Here is a 12,673-nt window from a genome sequence, read left to right as displayed (position 1 = left end):
TGAATACGGCTTGGAGGCGTGACCGCCGCATTGTTCTTGAACACCCACTACCTCTATACCTATGCATTGGGGTGGGTCTCTGCATGGCTCGAGACTCTTACTACGACTGGATATGCGCAGATGCGCATAATGCTACTGTACCACGCCGTATTCCTGGTCCCTACCACACTGTATCGTCTACTTGTCCGCTATAATGCGTCGAGCTTATTACCTCCGTATACCGCAGAACCTGTCTGTAATAGTACCGAAATTATATTACTTTATTCGCGCGTCGACTCTCGGCTGCCCGTGGTTCTCTGCGGCCATGCCATGGAAGACGAAGCAGGTAGATGTCGAGCGTGCGAGCGGAGGACGCGTCTTCACAACGGTGATCAGCAGCGAAGAGGGCGCACTCGCTGTCCCGCGAGCAGGAGCACATGAAGATCCTGTGAAGGAGCGCGTCTAGAGACCACAAACGCTCGCAGAGGCGGCGCCAGCGCTGCTCATTTGGACCCGACGGTGGCATGTGCTGCCTCCCACCACGCTTGGGACAGCCACTCCCTCCTGCACTCTCCCGCCCACCTCACTTTCCGCGATGTGTCTTGTGCCGGCTGTGCTTCGTCAACGGCGCCGAGGCGTGCGAGCAGACACCCTCTTGTGGTTGAATGGAACGAACGCCTGGCGGCACCGCTCCTGAGCTCGGACATCCGTTCAAGGTGATTGTGGCCTCCCAAGCCGCTTGGGCCAACTGTGGGCTCCCACCTGGCCCTTCGACTCGTCTTCACAAGTCCTTCAAATGCGATATCAAGGTCCATGGTTCTCGACGCGGATACGGACCGGAAGGTCTCAGCTACCGATGAATATCTTCGCGAATATTCTCTCCTGGCTTCGGCTCTTCTGGTTTTATTTTGGTCCTCTTTTTTTCCACCCTCCGGGTCGTCTGCGGTTCGTGTGTTGCGCACGCAGAGCGCGCCTCTGGCACTAGGCCTGACTGTTTCCACTCGCTGTGCGCGCAGATGGCTCTACCCCCGCTTATCGCAGCTATCGTTCTCACCGTCTTCATGATCGTCGTCTGTAGGCCTTTCGTCACCCACCGTCATATCGCGCCGTGAGGTACATTCATAGGCTCTGCGATGAGCGCGTGGGATCATCCTGACGTCGCAGATGCGTCACCCGCGACCAGTTCGCAAAGTTGCGCTGGACAGGTTTCGCATCCATACCGGTTCGCGGGGACCTCAGACCCGACCGGTTCGTACCTGGAAGAGCACCGCCCGTGAGTGTTAGCAGTTCATCAGCTCAGATATCATCTGAATCCCGTTACGTGTAGATATCCAGTCATGTTTGCGAAATCCCAGCCCTGTTCATCATGATTATAACGATGCATTCCCACTCACAGCATACACGGCGATATTCCCGAATCTCTCAACCTCTGCCCTGAGCTCTGGCCCGGCAACTCCAGCCCGACAAGTTCCACTCGAGAGAAAAATCCTACAAGGTCTCGAAAGACGGTACTCGGGCCGCATACTCTCGCTCTCCTCAAAGGAGGTTTCTCCCGCGCGTTGATCACACGTCGGAGCCTGCGACGGCGCTCCGCAGTGCACGATTTTTTAGGACGAATCGCTCTTCGATCGAGTGGCGTGCATACAGTGCTTGTTCGTCTCGTGGCTTTCGTCCATCGATTCGATTCGAATCGATTGGATGCCGACGCGACTGGTGGAGTCATCGTGTCCTTGCATTATGCCGCCCGGTGCATTTTGACCTTTCATTGAATCTTCATTTCACTAGTTGCCTGACGTCCTTCGGCGGTTATGTAGGCGTGCTATGGGCAAAATGATATTTGTAGCTTGTGCCGGTGCGCCAGCTCCTTTCGGAACGGATGTCCGGTATAGCGCCTCTCTCAGGCTGGTAGAAAGCCCTAACCTGTTTACCGCGGACGCGGGCGGCGGTACCACGCTAAACTTCTAAAGATAGGATCTACAAGCTACAACAGACGTTGAGGGCGGACTCGGCGTTCAGACGAGTAACTTTTAGTATATTTGTCATCATCGTTCGTATTCTTTCTTCGTTGCATTAGATCCGGTATAACGCTCGCTCCAGCTGAAGCCTGAAGTCTTGACGAGCCAGGTCGGCTGGACAAGTCATTACATAGTTGTCAAACGTGGTTGGGGCGCATCTCAAGGAGTCTTGGCTGGAGCTTATTCAATTTGGAAAGATTACAACGTGTCTGAAGTCGCACGACATTCATGAACGCCACTCTTGATTATCCGGCATCCCTTTCCAGTCCATGGACCGTTGGAATAGTATCACGGTGAGTTTTAAGCTTCAAATAACTCGCCGCGTGCCCCTCATTAGCTCTGGGAAGCCCCCATGTGTGAGAATGGCGGCATTCCGCTTGCAGAACGGGCCTCCGAGTCGACCGGAAGCAACGCATAAGCCAAGGCGACTGTGCTCGCAGATTCAAAGTCATATACTCGCTGATTGCACCTCGTAAAGGTTGTGTGCTGAACGCATGCAATCTGATCTCGCTGGTCGTCGGCCGAACACGGCGATATAATATGGATCAGGTACAACTTCACTCGCGGTCGCGGTGTACACTGAATTTGCCACGATCGCAGTTGCATCTGGACACCTTGAGCCAGGCTTTCGTCCAGCAAATAATGCAACGTCGCCACGACCCTGGGCAGACGTTGTACTTGCACCGAAAATGCACACCATCCGATGCGCTTGTAACTGTTCTTTGTCAGAGCGAGGGTGGCGCTCACACATCCAATTTCAGAACTCGGAGTTGCACACGGGTCTTACTGGCCCGGGGCAGCTCGCGCGGCGGTCCGACACCGTATACATGCAGTCTGCTGCACTCACCGCGTTGCCCATGTCCAGGTGACTGCACCTGTTATGTGGGTCTGCGGTGTGGCGCCTCCAGTCACTAGCTCAGCGTCTGCACGTATGAGATAACTGTAAATTTTCAGCGCTCCGGGGACTCGCATCAGTTCGAAAAATTATTGGGGATATCGACGTTTCCTGGCATAAGATGAGAAGGCAGAGTCGGACGGGTTGCACGGAGTGCATTCGCATGTGCTTCGCCGTTCGCACAGTGGAGACGTCGGCTGTCCTCGGTGGTGTAATAGCGTTAGAGAACCCTCGATATCTGACTTCGTTCACAATTAACGGACACTCTCGCATGCGTATCCACTTTCGATCCCAATAATAGTCAACTAAGCTCGCAGACGTCACCTTCTGCTCTTCTGCAATGTTCAAATCGCGAGCTCCCTGGGAAGCGGCATGGAGGTTTTCACGGCGACTATGCATCATTTCTTACGTCGAGGGATGAGAAGAGGCGGTGACTCGCCGCCTTTGGCACGACTTATGGGCGCCCGACGGGGATGAATAAGTGATGAATAAATTTTGCATGAGAAATGTCCCACGAAAGACTATGATTGCTATCAGGAACGGCGGGTATCATATCCTGCGGGCACAATCCATCGTACTGGCTGTGGTGGCGAACTAGTGTCTTGAAAACCAAGGACACGCATCCGCACCGCAACTGGACGAAAGTGGACATCCTAGGAAACACATCCCACGGTGCTGGGCGACAGGCAGGAGATGAACTCACTGACAGTGTATCAGAGTATCAGTCTCAAAACCGATCCCGCACCGCCTGGCCATATTCAGTGCGCTGGTCTCTCGCGCGAACCACAATCCCAACACAATCCAGACACAGGCTGACCCAGCCCCGACCACATCTTTCTCCCAGCGATGACAAGACGTACGGACTGTCAGGGACATCAGCTGTGAGGGGTGAGGCTCTAGTCGCGATGGACTCCTGAATGCGGCGGGAGACCGGGCATGGAACTGGGAATACTGGAATGTGGATACGCACTCGTGACTGAAGCCTCACGCTCGTCGGAACAAGGGGATGCAGGGCGACGGGCATCATAAAGCTCAAGGTTGAACAGCGAAGCGCATCGGTGCCGCGGCAACGGCGAGCAATCGTGCTGGAGGTGAGAACGTCCGTGGGCTTTCGGACAGCGTGCGGTCTGTTCGTGCGCGACCATGAGAATGCGGAAGAGAGCAGAGTTTGGGTTAGGCGCTGCTGCGCGGCGACTCGAGCGGGAAGCAGTTGCGAGACGCCGGGGCATGGGATAGAAAGGCTGACAGAGCGCCAGGTTCCGGAACCTTGTGCGGCGTGGCATGGAGGGTGTCGGGGAGTGGGAACACGCGGGAGCTAGCCCAGCGCTCAAGGTGGGTGTGGATTGCACGGATGAGAGCAGGATGCACAGCTACGCATTCTGTACCCGACCTAATCACGGAACTTGCGCCATGGGCGCCCTGCGTGGGATGGAATAGAACAAAAGGGCTACGAAGCGGAGGAACGCGTTTCGAGATATCGCCACATGCACGGCGGTGCATACGCGCAGTGGGGATGGAGACGCTGTTTGACCTGAGGCTTGCCAACTAACGCTCGTCTGTGCGACATTCATCAGATGCTGTACCGTACGATTTCCCAGCTGGAGATGAACAGAGGAGAGCTGTGTCCTTTTGCAGGTGCTTCAGGCCATTGAGCTCCGTCCGAACCGAAGAGAAGTCTAGGCGAAGAGGCGGAGATGATGGTTCACCAGTTGCATGAAAGCAGAACTAAGATTGGTAGACCACGCACAACATCCCACAAGCCAACCTGTTCGATGTCATTCGTTCCCCTGCATACTGTTATTGCAGCCATGTTCATCCAATGTCTCGGCCGGCACTGAGTATCGAGCGCTGGAGAGGGCACGCGGGAACACTCGTTCTCAGGCTGCGGTGCTGGAAGCTTGGCCGATGCGACAGACCTTGCTCTACATGCATGGGGTACATACCGACGTCAAGTGCCAGACGCCAGGGGTATGCGCGGATGAGGATCTGGGGAAGAGTTGATTGATTCAAGTCAGTGGGGGTGCGTAGATGTTACGATGGTCGACAAGCCCGGGGCTTACAACATTCCGAACTGTCGCGCAACGAGAGCTGGTGGTTCTAAAGCCTCCACGCTGGCAATCCGCAGTCCCAGGGAAGCTGAGGACTGCGGTAAGTCGAGCGGTTGCTCATAAGCCCATGAGACATAGTGATGCGGTTAGGACGATTGCCATGGTGAGACTGAGTGGCGCGATCGTCACTGCTGAAAGCGAACCAGTGGGAGCGAGTACTAGTGTACCTGGTTGCTGGAAGAGCGTGAGATGAGCTAAAGTGAGCTGGGCTGGCGGGACAGAAAGTCAGACGTGGTTACGCAGTAAAAGCACCCATTCCCTGGCCAGATGTAACTGGGGCCGGCTTGATACCGATTATCACAATCCAGACATTGCATGAGATCTACGCTTGGCGAAAACATAAGCACCGTGATGGGCGTGTGGACCGACATAACTAATGCTGCAGCTTACTTGTAAACGAAGAAAAGGCACATAAGTGCTCTACTGCCACACAGAGCATCACGGGCGACCGGGGACGAGTTCAGTATGACACATATTGTGAAATCTTCGGCCGAGTCATCCGGCTCATGTGCTCGGATACCCTTTGGTTGAGCAGGAAATAATCACGATCCATAGGGAGCTATCATGCCAATACCAGTGGACACTCAGTACTCAATCCCCGCCGGCATCTTTATGCGAGGGAAATCCATGATAGAATCGACCAAGCCGTGCCAAGGTCGTGAATAATTGCCACCCGATAAGATGGACCTGAGTTCGCTGCAGGCCGTGACAGTAAATACATAATCCAGAGGACAATTGAAGCCATGAGTAATTCTTCTGATGAAGTGGAAAACATAAGCATGTCTGGATTGCAGAATAAGACGAGTTGCGATATACGGAGAGACAGGAGATCAGGCGCACTACGATGCGAGCGGCGGGAAGCGCACCGGACCAATCAGGTTTCCCGACATGTCGAGTACCGCACCAGTAGCACGGGAGGGTACCGCACAGGTCGCTCACGAACTGTGTGGTTTTGGCAGACACAACCTCTTCCTTGACTCTTGCCTTGTCTTACTCCTCTATGAATTTTAGAATTTTTAATGCACCCTGCCCAACAGCCTGGATCTCAACATCGTCGACGATGGTGCCTCGTATCCCATTTGGCTGCTCGCACGCAACAGGGTACCGTGACTATGGTCGTCCAGGTAGCTTCGTGTTCATGTGCGTAGGCCGTCCGCACCGCGCAACGATAGCGACGCTGACAAGTCTGGGCGGCGATTGCTGGGTGCTGGGGACTATACGGAAGGATACGGGTGCGATTGGCGGCGCGGAATCCCGGCCCCAGCCAGTATCTTCGAGCTCGTGTCGGCGTTTTCCAGCCTCGCGCTTTCACTTCTCACAACCTCGTTACTTGCAACAGTTGACACTACGAACTCTCAGTATCGCATGGATCGTGAGCGAACAGGTGCTCTCAAAGTAGCCATAGAAGGAGCTATACATCCTGATAATGACAAAGAGCAAATTGATGGGAAAGATCGTAGCGACTCTTGCTGCGATGATACCGACTGTAAATGCGACGGTAAGTCCCAATTATTAGATTCTAGGTCGTCTATGATTCGCTGAGGCGCGAATTGCGTAGACACTTGTTTGGAGCAATTAGCCAGAGCCATATGTGCTAACGATGCTGGGCATATTCATGATCATCAAGGTACTGAGGCCGAGCTGCAGGATCATATCAATATACATTCGGACTGCACTACCTGTTTCGCAGAATCCGATGATGCTTCAAGGGGCAGTAACGGTATGATCCCATGTACATACTTAGAGAATAGGCTAACTCGCATTTAAGAGTCAGCCGATAAGAAAACCTCGGACTCAGAACAGAACGCTATCGAGAGTGTTACAGTGATATCTCCCGCTACCCATTTTCATGAAAAGGGTGATGCCTGTGGCCACATCGGTCTTCGGAGGCGATTCACCAGCCGCAGTGACACTGTCATTGATCCTTCAAGTCTTCCTTCCGAAGCCTGCGGTCTGCACTTGTCGTTCGCGCGCAAGCGTTATCAGGATACTTTGACTGCCTTTGGATGCATTTGCAAGGCGATGCTTGCTCACGGCCTAAAGTCCTGCTGTACTACCGGACACTCGCATCAAGCCCGCTCATCTTCCCGACTTTCCTCTTCGGCGCGTTCGTCCTTACTTTCCGGGAGAAGTCGCTCGCCTACTGTTAGCTCTTGCTGTAAAAGCAGCTGTTGCTCTGATGGACAAGCCAACTGCGCTCGTTCTATCCGTCCATCCCTCGACAAAGCGGCAACTTGTGGGTCTGAATGTGGAACTGCCAGATGTTACGAGGGCAAACGATTCGCGTCGGCATCCAGGGTCTCGGTTGATTCCTGTTGTGACCGGCGTCGCAATCCTCCCCGTTCTTTACATGTTTCTGAGGTCGACTGTGACAATAAGTTGTCCGAGATCGTTGGGATTTTGGGGGTTAGCGCGGCGGAGAAGGGGCTCAGTGGACCCAAGGAGCACGCCGTCGTTGCCATCAGGGGGATGACGTGTACTGGGTGCGAGAACAAAGTCATCCGCGTCCTTCGTGGTATCCCGGCCGTCCACAATGTCAAGACCAGTCTTGTTCTCTGCCGTGCCGAGTTCGATTTGGAAAACGGTATAATCAGTTTGCAGGATCTGCTACAAATTGTGGAGAAGCGTACAGGTTTTTCTGTCGAGGCCATCAGCGCTGGGCCGACACGCGAGCTACGCTTCGCTATGGAACACACCTTGATTGATGCATTCGTAGCAATGATTATGCCGGAAGGCGTGGAGTTCACTGGTCGCGTCGACAAAGGCTCAGCTGTTGTCGCATACAACCCTCGTGTAACTGGAGCCCGCAAAATCATGGACCACTATAAGGCATTTTCCCCCTCGTTGGCTCCAGAACCGAGCGATCCTGCACTCGTCGCTGGTATAAAGCATATTCGGACCCTCGCGTTGCGCACGATCACGTCCGCCACGCTCACCGTACCTGTTCTGATTATGGCCTGGGCGCCGCTGCCTCAGCATCCGCGGGAATATGCAATTGCGTCATTCACGCTCGCGACCATCGTCCAAATTCTAATAACCGGACCTGTCTACTTAAGCGCATTCAAGAGCCTGTTTTTCTCAGGCCTGGTAGAAACGGATTTGTTGATTGTTCTGAGCACCACCACCGCATATGTCTACTCCGTCGTTGCCTTCGCTTTCGAAATGAACGACCACCCACTATCCGTAGGCGAATTCTTCGAGACGAGCACCCTCCTTGTGACCCTAATCATGCTAGGGCAGCTCGTGAGTGCTGTCGCGCGCCAGCGGGCGATTGAAGCAATCTCCATTCGCTCCTTGCAGCAGAATACCGCAACTTTGATCCATTCTGACGACCGAAAAGAGGACGTGGACATTCGTCTTTTGCAGTACGGCGATGTTTTTGAAGTGTTGCCCGATTCACCTATCGTGACCGATGGAACCGTACAATCTGGTCAAAGCGAAGTGGATGAGGCAATGATGACAGGCGAGTCTCGTCCTGTCATCAAGGCTCCTGGAAGCAAGGTCATTGCAGGCACAGTCAATGGGCCGAGCACACTTATGGTCGAGGTGGATCGTCTGCCCGGAGAGAACACTATCAGCGACATAGCGGAGATGGTCGACGACGCCCGTTTTTCGCGCGCAAAGGTGCAGGCAACAGTGGACAAGGTTTGCGGCTGGTTCGTCCCCATTGTTCTCACCATTGCCATAGTTACTTTTGTTGCCTGGCTCGCTGTCGGACTAGCTGTGCGCAAGCAATCTGGCAGCGAGGCTGCCATCGTGGCGCTCACGTATGCGATCGCTGTCCTGGCCATATGCTGCCCTTGTGCGATTGGTCTGGCCGTGCCCATGGTGATACTCGTAGCTGGTGGGGTGGCCGCGAAAGTTGGGCTGGTATTCAAGGCTGCAACAACTATCGAGTCTGCACGCAATGTCTCTCATGTTGTCTTCGATAAGACTGGCACGCTCACACAGGGGCATCTCGTAGTTATTTCTAGCGACATTCATAATCTGCCAGACGTCGACGTACATTCTGCTATCTATGATCTGGTCAAGTCCAGCAGGCACCCTGTTGCACGTGCTGTGGCAGACCATCTAACGTCGGTGGAGAAAGCAGCTGGCACAACTCAGGTCAGCGATGTGAAGATGATGACAGGTCAAGGAATACAAGGCACTATCGCTGACAGGATTATTCGCGGTGGTAGTGCTCGCTGGATTGAAGTCGAGAACCATCCCATGGTTCAACCGCTTCTGTCAAAGGGCCTCACGACTTTTTGTGTCGCATTCGGTGACCAACTTCTTGCAGTTTTCGGTCTCGGGGACGCTTTACGCCCAGAATCTCTCTTTGTTGTCGACAACCTCAAGAAGCGCGGCATTGCGGTCTCCATCTTTAGTGGCGACCACCCAGCCGCAGTGGAGACGATTGCAGTGGCCTTGGGCATTCCTATGGAGAACGCGAAGGCGGCCTGCATGCCCGCAGATAAACAGAGGTACATCAAGGAATTGGCTACCAGAAATGAAGTAGTCCTCTTCTGCGGGGATGGCGCAAACGATGCTATCGCGTTGGCACAGGCGGATATCGGTGTGCACTTACATACTGGAGAAGGCGCTGGCTTTGCTGCATCCACGGCCGCGGACGTTGTTTTGACCCATCCTTCGCTTATGGGCATCCTGACGCTCTTGGAACTGTCCGAGGCGGTCTCTCGGAGAATACTGCTAAATTTCGCATGGTCCGCTATCTACAATCTCGTAGCAATTCTCTTCGCAGCCGGTGCATTTGTTCATGCAAGGATTGCACCTGCTTATGCCGGACTGGGGGAGATTGTCAGTGTGGTGCCTGTAGTGCTAGTGGCTTTACAACTAAAGTGGTTCAAGCCGCAGCTGTAATCTTCGCTACTTCTGGCTGCTTCGTTTCCGAGTGAACTCAATGTAGTCTGCGGAGCGCGTGTGTTATACCTATGCACGAATATAGACTGCTGGATCGTGAGCGTACGCAATACAGCCATGATAGATAGAACTTCGAATGGTAATAATATTGAGGTATCACGCACTGGAAGGTATACGAGACGTTCGGGACATCGAGGGAATTAAGCGCGGAATTCACTGGCAGATAATGTCAACGATGGAAGGCCATAAACTAAGAGATACGTAAGCAAACGTATGTCTCAGAGTATCAAAGACATACCCAAGGAGTCCTACCAAAGTCTGCAATACCCTCCAAGAAACGCGATCCGTCTGGAAGAGAATCAGACCGTATTGTGTGGGATCTATTGGGGGTACCGACGTGAACATATTAAAATCTCCCACTTTGAACGGAACCGCGAGAACATAGCTTATCACTGCCGAGCCTATCACGGCACCAACAACTGAGAAAATAGCAAATGCAAGAAAAACGAGTAGCACAAAGGTGACCCAGGACCGCTTCTCATTCAGCTTCAGCAGAGCACGATACCGATGCCGGGCCAAGACCGCTGTCGTTTCTGCGTCGGCTTCAGGCGAAATAGGAGAGTAAGGAGTCATGGGAATGCCATTGACGGCGACCATTGGCGATGCACCAAAATAGGAGGAACTAGATGGGACAGGAAATGAGGGTCATTGCTTGAGAAAGTCCCGACCCCACAGCTGAGCAAGATTCAGTCGACTATTGCAGTATGACCGAGTGTCGAGTGTGCCATCCAAATAGGGGAACTTGAAGTCGTCAAGAACCCCACTGCTTGAACGCAAGTTCGAATTCGAATAGCACACTGATTTACAAGCTTTCAACATCACAAACGAAGAATGAACAAGCGGAATGGAAACTTCGTTTCTAATTCCGAGTACTAAGCACAGATAATCTTTATACCTGAGAACTTACCCAATTTCCTTATATCAGTCGCAGAACATGATTGCTAGATCGGCCTGGAATAAGAACGTCGATCTGTCAGTCGCAGCCACTGCGGGAAAAAAAATCTCGATTGAAGGAAGAGCTTACATTTGGAATGGTGCAGCTGATAGATACGTTTGTGTCGTTGATGGGGTAGAACGGATCGACAGGGCACTCATCGTAGTATGTGCCTAAAATGGCGCTGTTAATACTACGTTAATAGACTTTGAGAAATGTAACTGACAGCTTGCACCAGCGGGTGCACAACAATTGCAAAACCTGTGGTTTTCCTGAGTTACCTCTGAGTAGCAATTATGGAGCTGGTGCACTCACTCAATGCTAGTGGTCACCGAATTCCTATCGGAAGAAAATATCAGCCCCTGTTGCAGTGGGTAGCAGAGCGAGAAACTGACAGGGAGTTGTTCAAGATCTCAACTACACTGTTGCCTTCATTAGTGAGAGTTGCGTCAACAGTAGTGCAACCTTCGCCGTTGTTTCCGCAGCGATCATCTACGTGAATAAATTACACACATGCAATACCAACACCTTTTCGCAGAAACTGACCACACTGGAGATAGCTAGTTATGGTGATTTCAATGCAAAGGAACTGATAGATGTCTCTGAATCACTCACGCAATCAACCCAGGGGCGGGGCCGTTGGTAGTGTAGTCATCACCCGTAGAGAGCAGTACACCATCGGGACCCCATAAATATGGCTGCGTGTAAGATAAGATTCATTATTAATCTAAACGATTGTGTAGACAGCACATACGGTCCCAAATCCACAGCTGTGAGAAAATGATAATTAGCAAATGTATGCACAGCATAACAATTGGAAAAATTACTTGTTTGTGAAACTCACGGTGTGCGTCTCAGTACGGACTCCCCTGAGTACCATGGCAGCAGCAACAATGGCGGTAGCTAGCTTCAAGAACATGGTCACAAGTAGAATAGAGGAGGTTGCTCTCGTTTGAGAGAAATGCAGCAGTCAGTTGGGCGAAGATGCTGCGAAAATGTGAGTCTGCACGAAAGGCTTTTAAACTTTACGTGAAGTTCAATCACCATTCGGGAATTTGCAATACAGAACACACGATGGAGACTACATTACCTGTGAGAGCTCAGGTCATAGGGGCACGTAGAGTCTCCACCCACTTCCAGGCTTGGTTCAGTCTAGTCGTCCAATGGTGCCTGCATGTTAGTGGATTGAAAGGACAAGCAGGGACCTTTCCGCTCGTGTAACTATATCCGGAGCACGGCGAACCTGGAGCATCTCTTATCATCCCCTGTATTACGCATTTATCTGCAGTTCATCAGACTCTAAATTACTCCGGACTACACGATGGATAGAGTCCAGTTTCTTCGGCTCCAATATATGGCCTCTTGCCCTGGAGCACTGTGGACTTGTGACTGGCATCCTGATGGTCAGATGATTCTCATTGTGATTCGAGACAAATGTGAGTCTCCATTCCAAGGGCCTTAGATGGGGGAGACCACTAACTAGGGAACATGACTCAGCGGTTTTAGACTCTCCGTCGTAATTGTATTTGAAGAGGGCGCTCCCACAAGCCCAATAGGAAGGCTGATGGTATCACAAGCCTTGATGATAGGCAAGCTGATTGAGCCCGAGATCTTGAGCGAGCAAGGCACCGCGGACGCCGTCGAGCACACAAGCGTACCCTGCAGCGGTGCCCGCGCGAAGAGGCGCCGCGAGTATGCGACCATCGCGGGGTCGAAGAGCGCGTGAGAGTAAGACGTCGCAGACGACGATGTTGTCCGCGTCGCCGTAGATCGCCTTGAGGTCCATGTGCAACACGCACAGGAGGTCCGTGGTCACCTG

The 12,673-nt window shown here is 52.7% G+C and overlaps 2 protein-coding genes across 2 annotated transcripts; one reads left to right on the top strand and one right to left on the bottom strand.

Annotated features, from left to right (window-relative positions):
• Positions 1 to 6,057: 6,057 nt before the first annotated feature.
• On the top strand, positions 6,058 to 9,860 carry FIBRA_04716 (uncharacterized protein; the record flags this gene model as incomplete). Its single annotated transcript, XM_012326506.1, has 4 exons — positions 6,058 to 6,098; positions 6,146 to 6,495; positions 6,556 to 6,717; positions 6,772 to 9,860. The coding sequence occupies 4 exons, from the start codon at positions 6,058 to 6,060 to the stop codon at positions 9,858 to 9,860; spliced, it is 3,642 nt and encodes a 1,213-aa protein (XP_012181896.1).
• A 213-nt stretch (positions 9,861 to 10,073) lies between these two features.
• Positions 10,074 to 11,773, bottom strand: FIBRA_04715 (uncharacterized protein; the record flags this gene model as incomplete). Its single annotated transcript, XM_012326505.1, has 10 exons — positions 10,074 to 10,110; positions 10,159 to 10,542; positions 10,945 to 11,027; positions 11,081 to 11,126; positions 11,170 to 11,193; positions 11,250 to 11,346; positions 11,401 to 11,414; positions 11,470 to 11,552; positions 11,609 to 11,624; positions 11,682 to 11,773. 10 exons carry the CDS (start codon positions 11,771 to 11,773, stop codon positions 10,074 to 10,076), a joined length of 876 nt encoding a protein of 291 aa, XP_012181895.1.
• Positions 11,774 to 12,673: the final 900 nt, after the last annotated feature.

Source organism: Fibroporia radiculosa (assembly GCF_000313525.1).
Source record: "Fibroporia radiculosa TFFH 294 genomic supercontigs, scaffold3327, whole genome shotgun sequence".
Taxonomy (NCBI): domain Eukaryota; kingdom Fungi; phylum Basidiomycota; class Agaricomycetes; order Polyporales; family Fibroporiaceae; genus Fibroporia; species Fibroporia radiculosa.
Note: the sequence above shows the minus strand (reverse complement) of the source record. Positions and strands in the feature narration are given on the sequence as shown.